This window comes from Pogona vitticeps, chromosome 2 (genome assembly GCF_051106095.1).
Source record: "Pogona vitticeps strain Pit_001003342236 chromosome 2, PviZW2.1, whole genome shotgun sequence".
Taxonomy (NCBI): Eukaryota; Metazoa; Chordata; class Lepidosauria; order Squamata; family Agamidae; genus Pogona; species Pogona vitticeps.
The window spans coordinates 168,708,442-168,720,980 of NC_135784.1; the positions used below are offsets into that span (position 1 = coordinate 168,708,442).

General features: G+C 46.5%; 1 protein-coding gene across 9 annotated transcripts in view; it reads left to right on the forward strand.

Moving 5' to 3' along the window:
* The window catches only part of B4GALNT1 (beta-1,4-N-acetyl-galactosaminyltransferase 1), a 50,966-nt gene that overhangs the window by 31,597 nt on the left and 6,830 nt on the right, over nt 1–12,539 (forward strand). For all 9 annotated transcript variants that reach the window (XM_072991170.2, XM_078384685.1, XM_072991167.2 and 6 more), the window contains 5 exons: nt 1,615–1,830; nt 4,175–4,348; nt 7,235–7,341; nt 7,563–7,600; nt 8,881–9,061. In XM_072991170.2, coding sequence (XP_072847271.2) covers nt 1,616–1,830; nt 4,175–4,348; nt 7,235–7,341; nt 7,563–7,600; nt 8,881–9,061 — 715 coding nt within the window. In that variant the 5' untranslated portion in view covers nt 1,615. The remainder of the gene's footprint in view (nt 1–1,614; nt 1,831–4,174; nt 4,349–7,234; nt 7,342–7,562; nt 7,601–8,880; nt 9,062–12,539) is intronic.

Below are 12,539 nucleotides of genomic sequence, written 5' to 3' on the forward strand. Positions count from 1 at the left end.
GGGAGAGAAGTCTTAAATAATGCTACTGTATATGAGAAGAATCCAGTCTTCCAGAATCTCTCTCTCTCTCTCTCTCTCTCTCTCGCGCACACACACACACACACACACACACACACACACACACACACACACACACACACACACACACACACACACACACACACACACACACACACACACACACACACACACACACACACACACAGAGAGGATTCAGAACCTGGAGCCTGATGGAAGAGAGATAGGGTGTGACTGCACTTGCCCTTCTGGTGCAGGCTGGTGCCGTCTGAGGGTCCCTGCCTTCAGGGTTACAAACTGAAAGGCATGACAGATGGAGGAGGAGAGGGGGGAAAAGGAATGGGGGGAAAAGAAAGCTCAGACACCAGTTCCTAAAGTTTCAGTTGGGCTGAAAAAAGCTGAGAGGTGAGGTAAAATGACTGTGGGTTAGAGCAGTAGTTCCAACTTTGGGTACCCCAGGGGTTCTTGGACGGCAGCTCCCAGAAACCCCAGCCAGCACAGCTGGCAGTGAAGGCTTCTGGGAATTGCAATCCAAGACCACCGGGGCTACCCAAGGTTGGGAACCACTGAGTTAGATGACTCTTTGGGAGAGCAGAGGTGGCTGGGCGGGGGAGGGGGAATGGAGTTCCTGTTTGGGTTGAGCCCAGATCTCCTCAAGCATCCAACCCTCTAGCCAGGACAAAGCCTTGGTTTCCTGCTGCCAAGTTACACTCCATTGCTCATGACGAATGGAGGCCATGTTTATTGGGTTACTCAACTCTCCCAGGTAAGGAGAGCTTTTATGTTTTCCAGAACACTTCTTTAGGCAAAGAAGCTATAAAAGTTGAGGTAGATTTGGGCAGTTACCTAATTAGATGAGATTCATGCAGTTTGTAGAGTTACTTTGAAAAAACAATTCCTTATATCACCTGCTGAACACCCCCCATCCCAACTTTTTTAAAAAATGAGTGGCTCTTCGTGTTTCTTGTAACTTGAAAATGTCTGCTCAAATCTCCTTTAAAATGGCCTTTAAAAGTACAGTAATTAGAACACATCAGTCCCGCCCCAAGTTGCCCTGAAGAGTAATAATAAAACATAAGTAGTTGCACCAAAAGATGCCCTGCCTCCATTTATAATGTTGTTCCTGCTCACTGCTTCGCTTTAGAAGTGTGGCTTGATTGTGATCTCTTTAAGAAAAACAAAAGCAATAAGGAGTGGGCAGGGCCGGAGCTACCACTAGGGGAACTGGGCGACCACCTAGAGCGCAAACCTGAGAGGGTCACAGACCTTACTTGAGAGGGGTGCAAGTAGTTAGTCTTGCCTTGGGTGCAAAAAAACCTGTGGGTAACAATGTTACTTGTAACTCATTGCTTCCAAGGAAAGGTGAGTAAGATGAGGAGGTGGGGAGAAATGTTGCGTCCAGGATGAGTCAAATGTGGATTGACACCCATAGATTGACCCCTATTGGAGTAGTACTGAGAACTCTTTTGTTTTCCTGTGCCATCCTGAACCCTATTGTCTTTCTAACCCTCCCTTTCTTTCTTTCTCTCTTCCTTTCTCTTTCTGCTCACCCCTTTCCCCCTCTCCTTTCTGCCCCCTCATCCTTACTTCTCCCAGGATGCGTCCTGTCCAGAAGTCCTTGTGTGCGCTGATGGTGCTGACGGCCTCCTTGGCATTTCTCTATCTCCATGTGTGGTCGCCAAAGCCCTACACTACTGTGGACCTGAGACATCGGGCTGACTGGGTGCCGGAACAACAGTTGAACGACCGCTTGCTGGTGCCTGACAAGAAATATGCACACATTGCTTTCCGGATCAAGGAAGAGATTGTGGAGTAAGGGCCTAATTCCTATATTTACTGACTCCTGGTCCTGTATGGCGGGGATAATCCCTGGGTTCTTGGTACTAATCACTGCTTAATCATTGCTTCTGTTGTGTCTTTGGGGAAATAATGCATGCAATTTTTAAAATGGTACGAGCACACTAAGACTAGCATTTAGGAAACCTGGGTCCAAATTCTTGCTCAGCCATGGAAACCCATTGGGGGGAAGGGGCTATAGTACACAACTCCTTAAACGTCTCACATACTTTAAAAAAAATACTCATTCATTCACCAGAAGCTAGAAGTTATATCACATAACAACAGAGCAGGGCTATGCAAACTCCAGGGCTCTAGAATTTATTTAAGAATAAAGAATCTACAGTACTTGGTTCTTTTATTAAATTTGAGATCCCTCGGCAGACACCTCACAGAAAAGAACTGTCCTTAGAATGAAGGATTTGTTCTGCACTCAAGGATTTGTTCTGTGTACGCAAACTAAATGCAGTTCACAATCCCGCCATCCAAAAATTCACTCCTAGTTACCTTATTCTTCTTCATTGTAGAAGAGCAAGTTAGAGAAGGCTGTGTGTGGTGGTCATTTTATTGTATTTATTTAAAACATGTATATTCCACCTTTTTCTTGTGGCTGGATACCTCGGTGGTTTAGGTATCTGGCTGTGGAGCCAGAGGTTGGGAGTTCAATTCCCCCACCGTGCCTCTTGTGAGTAGAACCAGCCTGCGTGGCCTTGGGCAAGCTGCACAGTCCCAGGAAATCTCACCAGAAGAAGGGGATGGTAAACCACTTTTGCCTACCTAGAAAACCCTGAAATGGTTTGCCATAAGTCAGAATTAATTTGATAGTATATGATTATTATTATATTTCTTCTCAAAGTACACAAGACAACTTACAGTATTAAAAAACAACATTTAAAATGTATTCTCGAAGGCTTTCACGGCTGGGATCCTATGGCTATTGTAGGTTTTTTGGGCTGTTCAGCTGTGTTCAGGAGGTTTTTCTTCCTAACATTTCTGCAGTCTCTGTGGCCGGCATCTTTGGAGGACAGGAGTTAGAACTCTGTCTGTGTTCGAACCATCTCTCCAGGCGCTGGAAGGAGAGGCTCCTCCTGGCCGGGGCACTCCGGCCACTTGCCCTGGCCTCACCCTCCACCATGGCCAGCCCTGTCACTGCCGTTTTGGCTGCCCCACGATGCTGCCCGGGGACCATTGCTAGTCGCCATCTGCCATGGCTCGGTTGCAGCTGGGCCAGAGAAGGGGGTGGGAAGGGAGTGATCGGGCAGCCTGGGACCCCCCTCTGGCCAGAGGAGGAGGAGGAAGAGGAGGAGGAGGAGGGAAGGGGATTAGGGTTGCATCCTCATTACCCCCAGGATTTTCATTTTTACCCCATTTGGGGTAATTTACCCCTGTTTCCTAAGCACTGTTTTAAAGGCTCATGTGGAGATATGCTTTTTCAGGTAGCTTGGGCCCATCTCATTTGGGGCTTTATAGGTCAAAACTAGCAGAAATGGATGTGGAAACAGACGAGCAGTCAATCATACTTTTGTTAAACAACTGGGAGTCAGAAGTCCTTCCTCCTGTACTAGAAAACATTCTGAGATTTGCCAGGAAATTCAGATCTGCCTTCTGCTCAGTTTTGCACCAAAGTTTTTCAGAGTTTTAACTTCCCTTTTGCCCCACTGGTACTGAAGAAAATGGACCCTGGTGTGCATCTTGTATTTACGGTATACACATGTATATATCTATGTATATATCTTGTATGTGTGCACATGTGTATACATCTGTGATCTAAATTAGAGACAGAATCCTGCTGGTGGTGTCAGTAGCAGATGACTTGAGAAAATATTCCATTAGACCTGCTTAGAAATAGACCTCCATGAGGCAATATTGTTTTTCATAATGCGGTTGAGGAAAAACACTTTTTATGGCTCCTCTTTGTATGACTTATCTTGTACTGATTGTGAGATTGGTTGTGTAAGCAGTTGCATAATCAATGGAGCAACAGAAATCCTGCTTGAGCAAGTTTGTTTATGTGGCTGTCCTAATGCTCTGTATTGTAGCCATTTCTAATGCATCTTGTAGTACAGCAAAGGCTGTTGCATATTCAAAGTCTTGTCTGCACTCTGCAATTATATCAGTTTGATGCCATGGCACTACAGCTCTCTAGCAGAAAAGTATCTGCAGTTTCCTAGATTCCGTATGATTTGGAGCCGCAGTCCCTAATGTAGTATTGAACTGCTATAACTCCACACTGTAGACACACTCTCCACGAATTGGGCACGTCACAGTTGGAAAAGATCCTCCACTGCATTTTACTGAGCGTGTGCTCATCCTTTCACAGACTCCTTCCTAAGAACTCTTGCAAATGTCAGGTGGAACCGAGCATGAACCTTCCCTTCCAGAAACAGCTCTTTGGTCACGTCTACTCTCTGGAATTTGCAAATGCCTTCAAACCTTCGGAACTTCCAGAAATCAACAGCCAACGAGAACAAGAGTATCGAAGTTATCGGCAAAGGTGAGTTCTGTGGCTGTGTGTATTCTTTGTACATGCCGCGCAAGTACAGATGTTAGTATTCTGCATATAATTCATTATTCTAACACGTTTTAGCTTGGTAAAAACGTGTTAGAATAATGTTAGACAGAGAATTAAAACGTGTTAGAATAATGTTGGAGAGAGAAGGGTGGGGTTAGGGTGTGTGCAGAAGAGTGCCAGGTCAAATAACCGTCCCAAGCAAAGAGAGGAATAGATGACAGCTGCGAGTCATAGAAAGGGCAAGAGGTTTCCCTCGGCTTGTTGCAAAAAGAAAATTGGGCAAACATGTAGTGTGTCGTGTTCAGTAGAGAAGGGGGTGGCCTGCAATGACTGGATCTGTTGTGTCATCGCCATTGGGGAGCAGCATAGGGGGGGAACCATGTGTTTTAAAGTCACAGAGCCAGAATGACCCAAAGAAGAAAGGGTGCTGGGATAGATGCTGTTCATTTGGGTTGATTTTGTGAGTGGATGTAGATATCTCTCTGAGTGCCCTTGGAGAAGGGGAGGCATTTGCTGCTTTTATGATTGTAACTTCAGCCACATAGGTGCCAGTGTTCCCCTCATGATTTTTCTGACTGCAATCTTGCACAAATCATCTCCCTGTAAGAAGATGCCAAAAGATTAGCTTGGTAGTCACATGAGGGTATCACGAAGACCTTTTGTGGTTCAGCTCGTGTCAGTCTTTCCAAGAGCTCTTCTTCCTCGTGAGTAAGCCAGCGCATTGAGACTGATTCAGGAGGGATGTAAATGCCTGGTAGTAGAGTAAGGTTCTTGGCTTCTCTAGTTTAACATTGTTCACTGTACTATATCAATTAATAGCAGCTCTCCAGGGTTTTAGAAGGAATCTTTCTCAGCCCTTCTCGACTATGAATCTTGAAACCTGTGACTTTCTGCATGCAATGTATTTGCATGACCCCTAAGTAATACTCCTTAAGTTGCAATAACTATGCATTGGGGAGCTGTTTGCTATCTGTCTCAGGCCATAACTCCTCGGTGTGAAGTGCTGGGACTTCTTCCTAGCCCAAGTGAAAATGAATGGGGAAATGGCAGAGCTGCAGAGGTCAATGAGTCAGATCAGTGCCCGCCCAGGTCCCACTCGACAAGGCTGCTGCGGTCAAAGCTTGCAGAGAACATTGTGGTTTTCAGATCCCCATCTCTTCCAAAACCTAGTAAGACTGATCTTCCCATGTAACAAAATGGCTACCTCAGCTGCCAGATTAGGCTTTCTATCCTGGAAAACTCAAGGGATGAAAATGGGGCCATGGATGCAGAAAATTATTCTTTTTACATGCTCAGTGATTCTTGACTCACTTGGCCATGGGCATCATGTCATATTAGCCAGCTCCTTCTGGAAAGGATCCAAAGTGAATAAATAGATCATGGATGGGTGGAGGGAAAGGTGGAACAATTCCACAGGTCTTTAAGCATCACTGGAAATTATTTGGAGTATGAGAGAGAATGTTTGCCTGTCTGTGCACTCTTTTCTGACTGTCGTGGTCCTATCTGTATTCTGACAAAAAATATAGAAAAGCTCCTAAGCTAGAGTATGATCTAAAGATTTCAAATACATCAAAGAAACAAACAAAAACCACCAATCCATAAAGTCCTATGGCTTGTCCCAACTACAGTAGACCTCTTGACTCAACTATTGAATGATGAGTAAGCACTTAATGTGAATCCAGTTGATTCTATGACTCTAATCTAATTGGGCTTTTCAGTAGGATTTTGGCCCTTGATGCTTTTACCTTGCATTGCATGATTACGTGACATATAATAGTAGCACCTAGTGCCTCAAAAATGAGATTATGGAGCAGCTGCCCTCAGCCTGGCAGTCCTCCAGGACGTCAACTTCCATGACTCCTCACCACTGGCAGTAAAGAGAGTTGCAGTCCACCAACATCTGGAGGGTGCTGGGTTGGGGAAGGCTGCCACAGAACTGGGAAAAGGGCAGAAAAGGGCAACAGAAACGATGAAAGGAAAGCTCTCTTATGACGAATCATTATATGTAGTGTATGGGGCTTTTTAGCAAGGTGGGTGGGAGGGAGATGTGATAGCGGTATCTAAAATGATGCATGACGGGGACAGAGAAAAGAAAGCCCCATGGAGCCTGTAGAATTTGCTGCCAGAAGGCATAGCCATAGGCAGCTGCTTGGGATGTGTGAGAAGGAAACTGGAGAAATTCATGTAGGATAAGGTGCTCAGTGGTTGCAGTAGTCAGGATGGCTACATTTTGCTTTGCTCTGCTGTCCTTGTGGGGTTTTCTGTAAGCAAGTGGTTGGCCAATGTGAGAACTAAATGCTGTGCTGGTCAGCCTTCAGGATGATCTGATGCAGGCTGTCTGATGTTCTTAATGAGAAGCTGCCACTGAAGCTTCAATGTCTGTCCTCTTTCTTGACCCATTGAACTCAGTGGGATTCATTTCTGTGTCAATGGCGGAGGGATGTGACGTCAGGCTGAAATCTTAAGCACATTTCAAATGGAGTACATGTCTTTGGTGGGTAATGGAGCTTCTGTTTGACTGAGTAGACGACATGCTTGGGCTGGCTGTGGAGAGTTGCAGTCCAACACAGTCTTCGTAGAAGTGATGTGATCTCTATGGGACTTAACTTCCAGAGATTCTTCTCAGGACAGAGATGTTAGCCACCTGTTTTCTGAGAAACAAAGTGAAGGTTCGTAGGTAATGGACAAGTTGGCTTGTTCACACGATGCCTCCAGCTGCCTTGGGAAGGTGGTGTTTGGCAGGTGCAGTTTTGACCTGTGGGGGCATCGGTGGTGGTTGCACTGTCACTGCACATGCTCTGGAGCATGTCGCTCCTAACAGTGCAAGAATGGCTTTACAAAGCTAGGTGTCCCTTGATCTTGTCCTAGGTCCCAGTCCCCAGCCGACCAGCTCCTTATAGTCCGAGCCAATTCACCACTGGAATATCCAGCTCAGGGCGTGGAGGTTCGTCCCCTCCAGACTATTCTCATCCCAGGTGAGTCTTGTTGTTGTTGTTTTCTTTGTTTGTTTATTTGTTTGTTTCCCACCCCCTGTTGAGTTTCCAAGGAAGTGGTTGGGGTGCTGGGTTGGGGTGTGGGGGGGGGTCAGAGGGACTGTGCCTTTTGCTTGGGGCAGGGGTGGGGAGACTTCTTGGGCTGGTGCCCAGAAACAGGTGAAGAGCCCTCACTAACCTTGTTGTAACTTCTTGTTCCTCAGGCCTGAGCTTGCAGGCGGCTGAAAGAACCTTGTACCGGGTAAGACGCCTCTGGAGCTGTGAGGTTTGAGAGCGAGGAACACTTGCTGATGCTCAGCTGGATTAATTTCTTGTGCCTGCCTAGCCTTGGGAAAACAGACGCCGTGTCCGTTGTGCAGATTGGGTTTCACGTTTGAAAGCTCCTCCCAGGAGTCAAGAACTCCCCCTCCCTGTCGTGGAGGGCTGGCAGCATTTGCCTTGGGAGGGGGGAGGTTGGATTGGTGGGGCCCCCTCAGGCAGCTGGTTGTGATGGTCCTCGGAGGGCAGCGAATAGTAGATTTCAGAACTACTGTATTATTATTACACTCCACTTGTCCTGCCTGGGAAGTGGAGAGCTACAGGCAATGTTTTCTGTCACAGCTGGCAAACTAACCTGGGGGAGGCTTACTGTCCCTTTCATTATGGAGGGTGGTGATGAGATGTGATTTTGCCACTCTGCCACAGTTTCTACATCCAAAAAAAAAAAGGAGCCTGTTGAAAAGAACAGTCTAGTCTACTGGCTTTTGTGTATACTTTTCAGGTATAACAGGGAGCTTGGCCTGGGAGCAGAGCATTCGAAGTTCCCACCTATGGCAGGCCAGGGAGGGGGAGAGAAAGAGTTCTAATCTAATTCTGTTTACTCAGTAAATAAACTGGCCCAGTTTCTTCAGAAAATAAAAAAAGCAAAGCCAAAGGCTTGTGAGTGTGCTGTTTCTTTTGGGGAATCTCAGATAAATAGCAGAAACAATGAATCCATAAACGATTTGGGGGCACTGTGCTTTTATATTCAAGTGAACCTGTGTGCATGTCACACATGTGCAGATACATATGTCTATGTTTGTGTATTACTGCAAGTCTTTTTTCTTTTGGTATTGAGGTGTGATTTTTTTTTTTAAGTGCTGTTTGAGACAGAAAGGCATGGGTATAAATGTTTGGTTAAATAAATAAACTTGGAAGCATTCAAGGGGCACTAGGAACCAGAGGTGCCTCTCGCTGGCATTTAAAACTAGTCAACTCTGCTCGCAGAAACTCTGAATAGATGGAGGAGGAAGCCGACTGTAACAAACTTATGCCAAAAAGGTGCTTTTATAGATGTAGTAAAGCTACATTTTGATATTGGAAACAAATTTGGAAATATCTGATTCCTACCTGACATAAAATTTCAGGTCTCATTAAGGGTACTGAGTGGAGTGACCTAGAAAAAACAAAGGAGTACTCTTCCCCTCTTAGGAAACCAGTTGGCTGATTGGATTTCAAACCTGGCCCCAACCTGGGTATTTGTTCTTTATCCTCCTCTGGCAGGTCAACCTGACAGCTACGATGGGCACTTTTGATGTGGCTGCAGAAGTGGAAGGTGTCAAGGTGGAAGGGGAAGGGAGAATGCATCTCACCCTGTCAGCATCCCAGCTCGATAACCTCAATCGGCAAATGCAGTTTGTCACCTACACCAACACGCTTTTCCATCCCAACACAGCAGATACAGGTGGGTGTGGCGTGGCAGCCGCTGCCATGACTCACGACAGCAGAGTGTGGGAAACATCTGCTCTAAGGTTGTAGCTACATTCTGTTCCAGTGATGTGCACACACTCCTGGCAGAGAGCAGCAACTGCCAGCGGGCAGGGTAACCCCTCATTCTGCCCTTTTGCTTAGAGGTAGAATGTAAGATCAAAGAGATTTTAGCTAATCCTAGTGGCGATTAGGTAACTAGTATCCTATCTGAATTTTCTCGACATACTACGTAATCGTGCAGAGTTAATAAAAAGAGTTCTCAGGGCGTTGCCTTGAGGCTCCGCTGGCTCAGACATCTGCTTGTCAACTCCTTTATACTTTCTCTCAGGCTATTAGCCTCCCTTTGTTCCATGATCACCCACATCAGGGAATTCTGTAGTTTGGACCAGCATGCAAGAAGTCCCTCTCTCTGTCTGTCCCTGTCTTCACCACACTTCCTGTGAGGGTGTTGAGGCATACTTCCTCCAGTACTCGTGGTAATAAATAGCAGCCACCATGACTAATAGACTCTCCATCAGTGGTGTTACCCTCCGTCAATTTGCCAAGTTCCTTTTATGCCCTGTACTGACTAACCAGAGCAAAGTCATTGCTTTAGTCATTTAAGGAGTAGCAAATGATGCCACTTCCTTCCTTGCCCACACCCCCTCTCGAGAGGGCCCCTGCCACGGCTGCCTGGAAGACAACTGTGGCTATGTGTCCCTTCTCATTTATGAGGTTGTGTTTGCCCCTGTCCTTGACTTCACTTCTTGCCTGCCTCGTTGTTTCTCATCTGTTTGGTTTTTGTTGTTGCTGGCTTGATGCGGCATGTCCTCTTACTGTGGCTCTTCTCACTCAACCTGTCCCAGTCTCTGCGGTTCTGCCATCCCTCCTTCCCTTCTCATGAGATGCGGCAGCTCCTTCTGACCACATTCGTATCTCCTTTTCTCCCCTTTGGTTCTGCTGCCGCCGCGAATGTAAAGCAGGGAAGGGATCCCTCTGGTAGGACCAGGGTGGTCTACTGGGGTAGACCTAATCACGGGAGGTCGGTGGCAGCAAGTGCCTGCCTGAAGAGATAAGGCAACAGGGCTACCCCTCCTTTTAAGGCTCGGTATTATTAGCAATCCTGCTACATGATGAGGCACTTCCCCTTTTCTATCCCATGGTTTCGTCAAGCCTCTGTTAAAGTGCTCTCAAATAGCCCCAAGGTGTTTTGGAGAAAGGAGTGCCTCTTTCATACTGGCCTCTCTTGACTTTTCAATTCAATTTTCTTTTCACCAGTTCCCTCACTTGGGTGAAGTGTTTTCTTTTCCAGTCAAATATGACTGGTTAAGCCTTCCCAGAGGCTTCTGGCACCGTCCTAGTAAGAATGCAGGTTGATTGCATTACAGTCACTGCTTCCAGGCTGGTTCAGCCACATACACAAACATATTTTATTTTCATTTTGTGAAAGAGTAGGAAGAAAAACTCAAGTAAACAGATAGCTACTGTTAAGAAGGAGAAACAGCTTTAGTCTGGCATTTCATCGTAATGCGACAGGGCAGCCTTCCTCGACCTGGATGCCTGTGAGACTGTGTTGGACTGCAGGTCCCATTATCCTGGCCAAAGATGCTCCCTGATGAGAAGTAATGATGGGGATTGTGGTCCAATATATAGGTCTGCTTGGTAAGTTGGCTGGACAGCATCCAGACTTCTGGAATGGCAAGTGTGGGAGCAAACAATCTGTGTTGATGGGTAAGGCCTGTGCCAGCCTGTTCCAGCTGCTTTTTCAGGAGCTCCAGAGTGAGTGGTTTGCTGACTTGACACTAGAATTTGAGGCAAAACAATGCAGTGTTGACAAAAGCAATGAGGCCTTTTCAGGGTGACTTGGAAGACCAGAAATACCTGCCCAGAGAGCCAGCAAAGTGTTTTTGAAGGCAGTATTTCCCTTTACACGGGACCAAAAGCTTGTAGGGATTGGGGTCCTGTTTAAGCCACTATAATTTGCTTCTGAGTAAGCCTGCTCAAAGTAGTCCATTTCTACTGGTTCCCACAGTCAGGATTTATCATAAGTGGTGCGTACTCATTGGCAGTAAACACACACACATACAAACATACACAAGAGTTGGTGGATTGTTGAGATCCATCTGGCAGGGTATCAACTGGATACCCTGCCAGAAGGATTGGATGGGGAATGCTGGCAGGGGAGGATGGGTCTTGTATTCCAGTGCATCTGAAGAACATCAAATAGAGAAATATCAGTTTAGAAGGATGAGGCCTCACTGAGTGATGTTCTTGCAGTGGACAGAGAAACAGACAGCATAGTTTGAAACAGTAATATAAATTTAGAGGTGGAATGATTTGTGACCTTGGCAAAAATATGGTGTTGGGGTGTGTGGGGGGTGTCGAAAAGGGCACCACTCTCATAGAAAAAGTAAACAACAACAACACCAAAACCTTGTTGCCATGTCATGATTTGTCCCCATTTATTTGGCAAAAATGCTTGGCAAGAGAAGTGAAGGGCTCCTGCGTTGCGTGTGGCTTTGGCCCTCCTCGAGGGAGCCATCCATAACAGGCCAGCACAGTGCTGCTGACCCTCCGTCTCTGGGCAAGGGCTTTGCCCTGAGAGGAGAATGAGGCTGTTGTGGGGTGCCTCTGCAAGGGATTGCGGCTTCCTCTCTGTAGGTGCTTGAAAGCAGGAAAGCTGTCACTTACCTCTCCTGTCTTGGCAAAGCCCTTGCTGAGAGAGACGGATGCTATAGCTAGTCTTTAAAAAAACAACAACAACAACCGGCTGCCTCTTAGCCACCCTTTCCCACCCCACCCTCCCCTCAAGTACCTGTTCCATCTAGCACCAGAACAAGGGAGAAAACATGCCACTCAGCACAGCCTCTCTTTCATTGCAGCCATGGTCGCATAAGGTAAATGTAAAATATCAGAACACTTAGAACTGCAGAGCTGGAAGGGACCCTCTGGATCATGGCGCTCAGCTCCTGTGAAGGAGGCACAGAGAGGAACTGAACGCCCAACCTTTGGTGCCTCAGCCAGAGACCTTAGCCACAGAACTATTTCTTCTCTGAGGAGAATAAAGGGGATACTCATCCTAAAATTCACTTTGAGCACAATCCAAGAGATAGGATGGCAGGGAATGTTCTTAACAACATTAGGGGAGTGGTGCTGGATCAACCCAAAATCTGATTTGGCCTCCAGAGTGATCATTCAGGAGCCGGTGGGAGGTTCTCATGGAGGACATGAGGACACAGGGGTGACTTGGCTTATTAAACATAGTAAGGCTCCCGCCTTCAACCTCTGATTTAGGTCATTGTGAAAGGGTAGCGAATTCTTAGACTGTTCCTTGTCAAACTATCCCCGTGGTTGGCTACCTTTTATTTATATGTTTGCTTGCTTCATTTCTTTGCCACCATTCTCCCAGTGGGAGGACCAGAGGTGGCTCAGTTGGTGTGTGCTCGATTTGTTTTTGTTTTTTTTTTTAATTT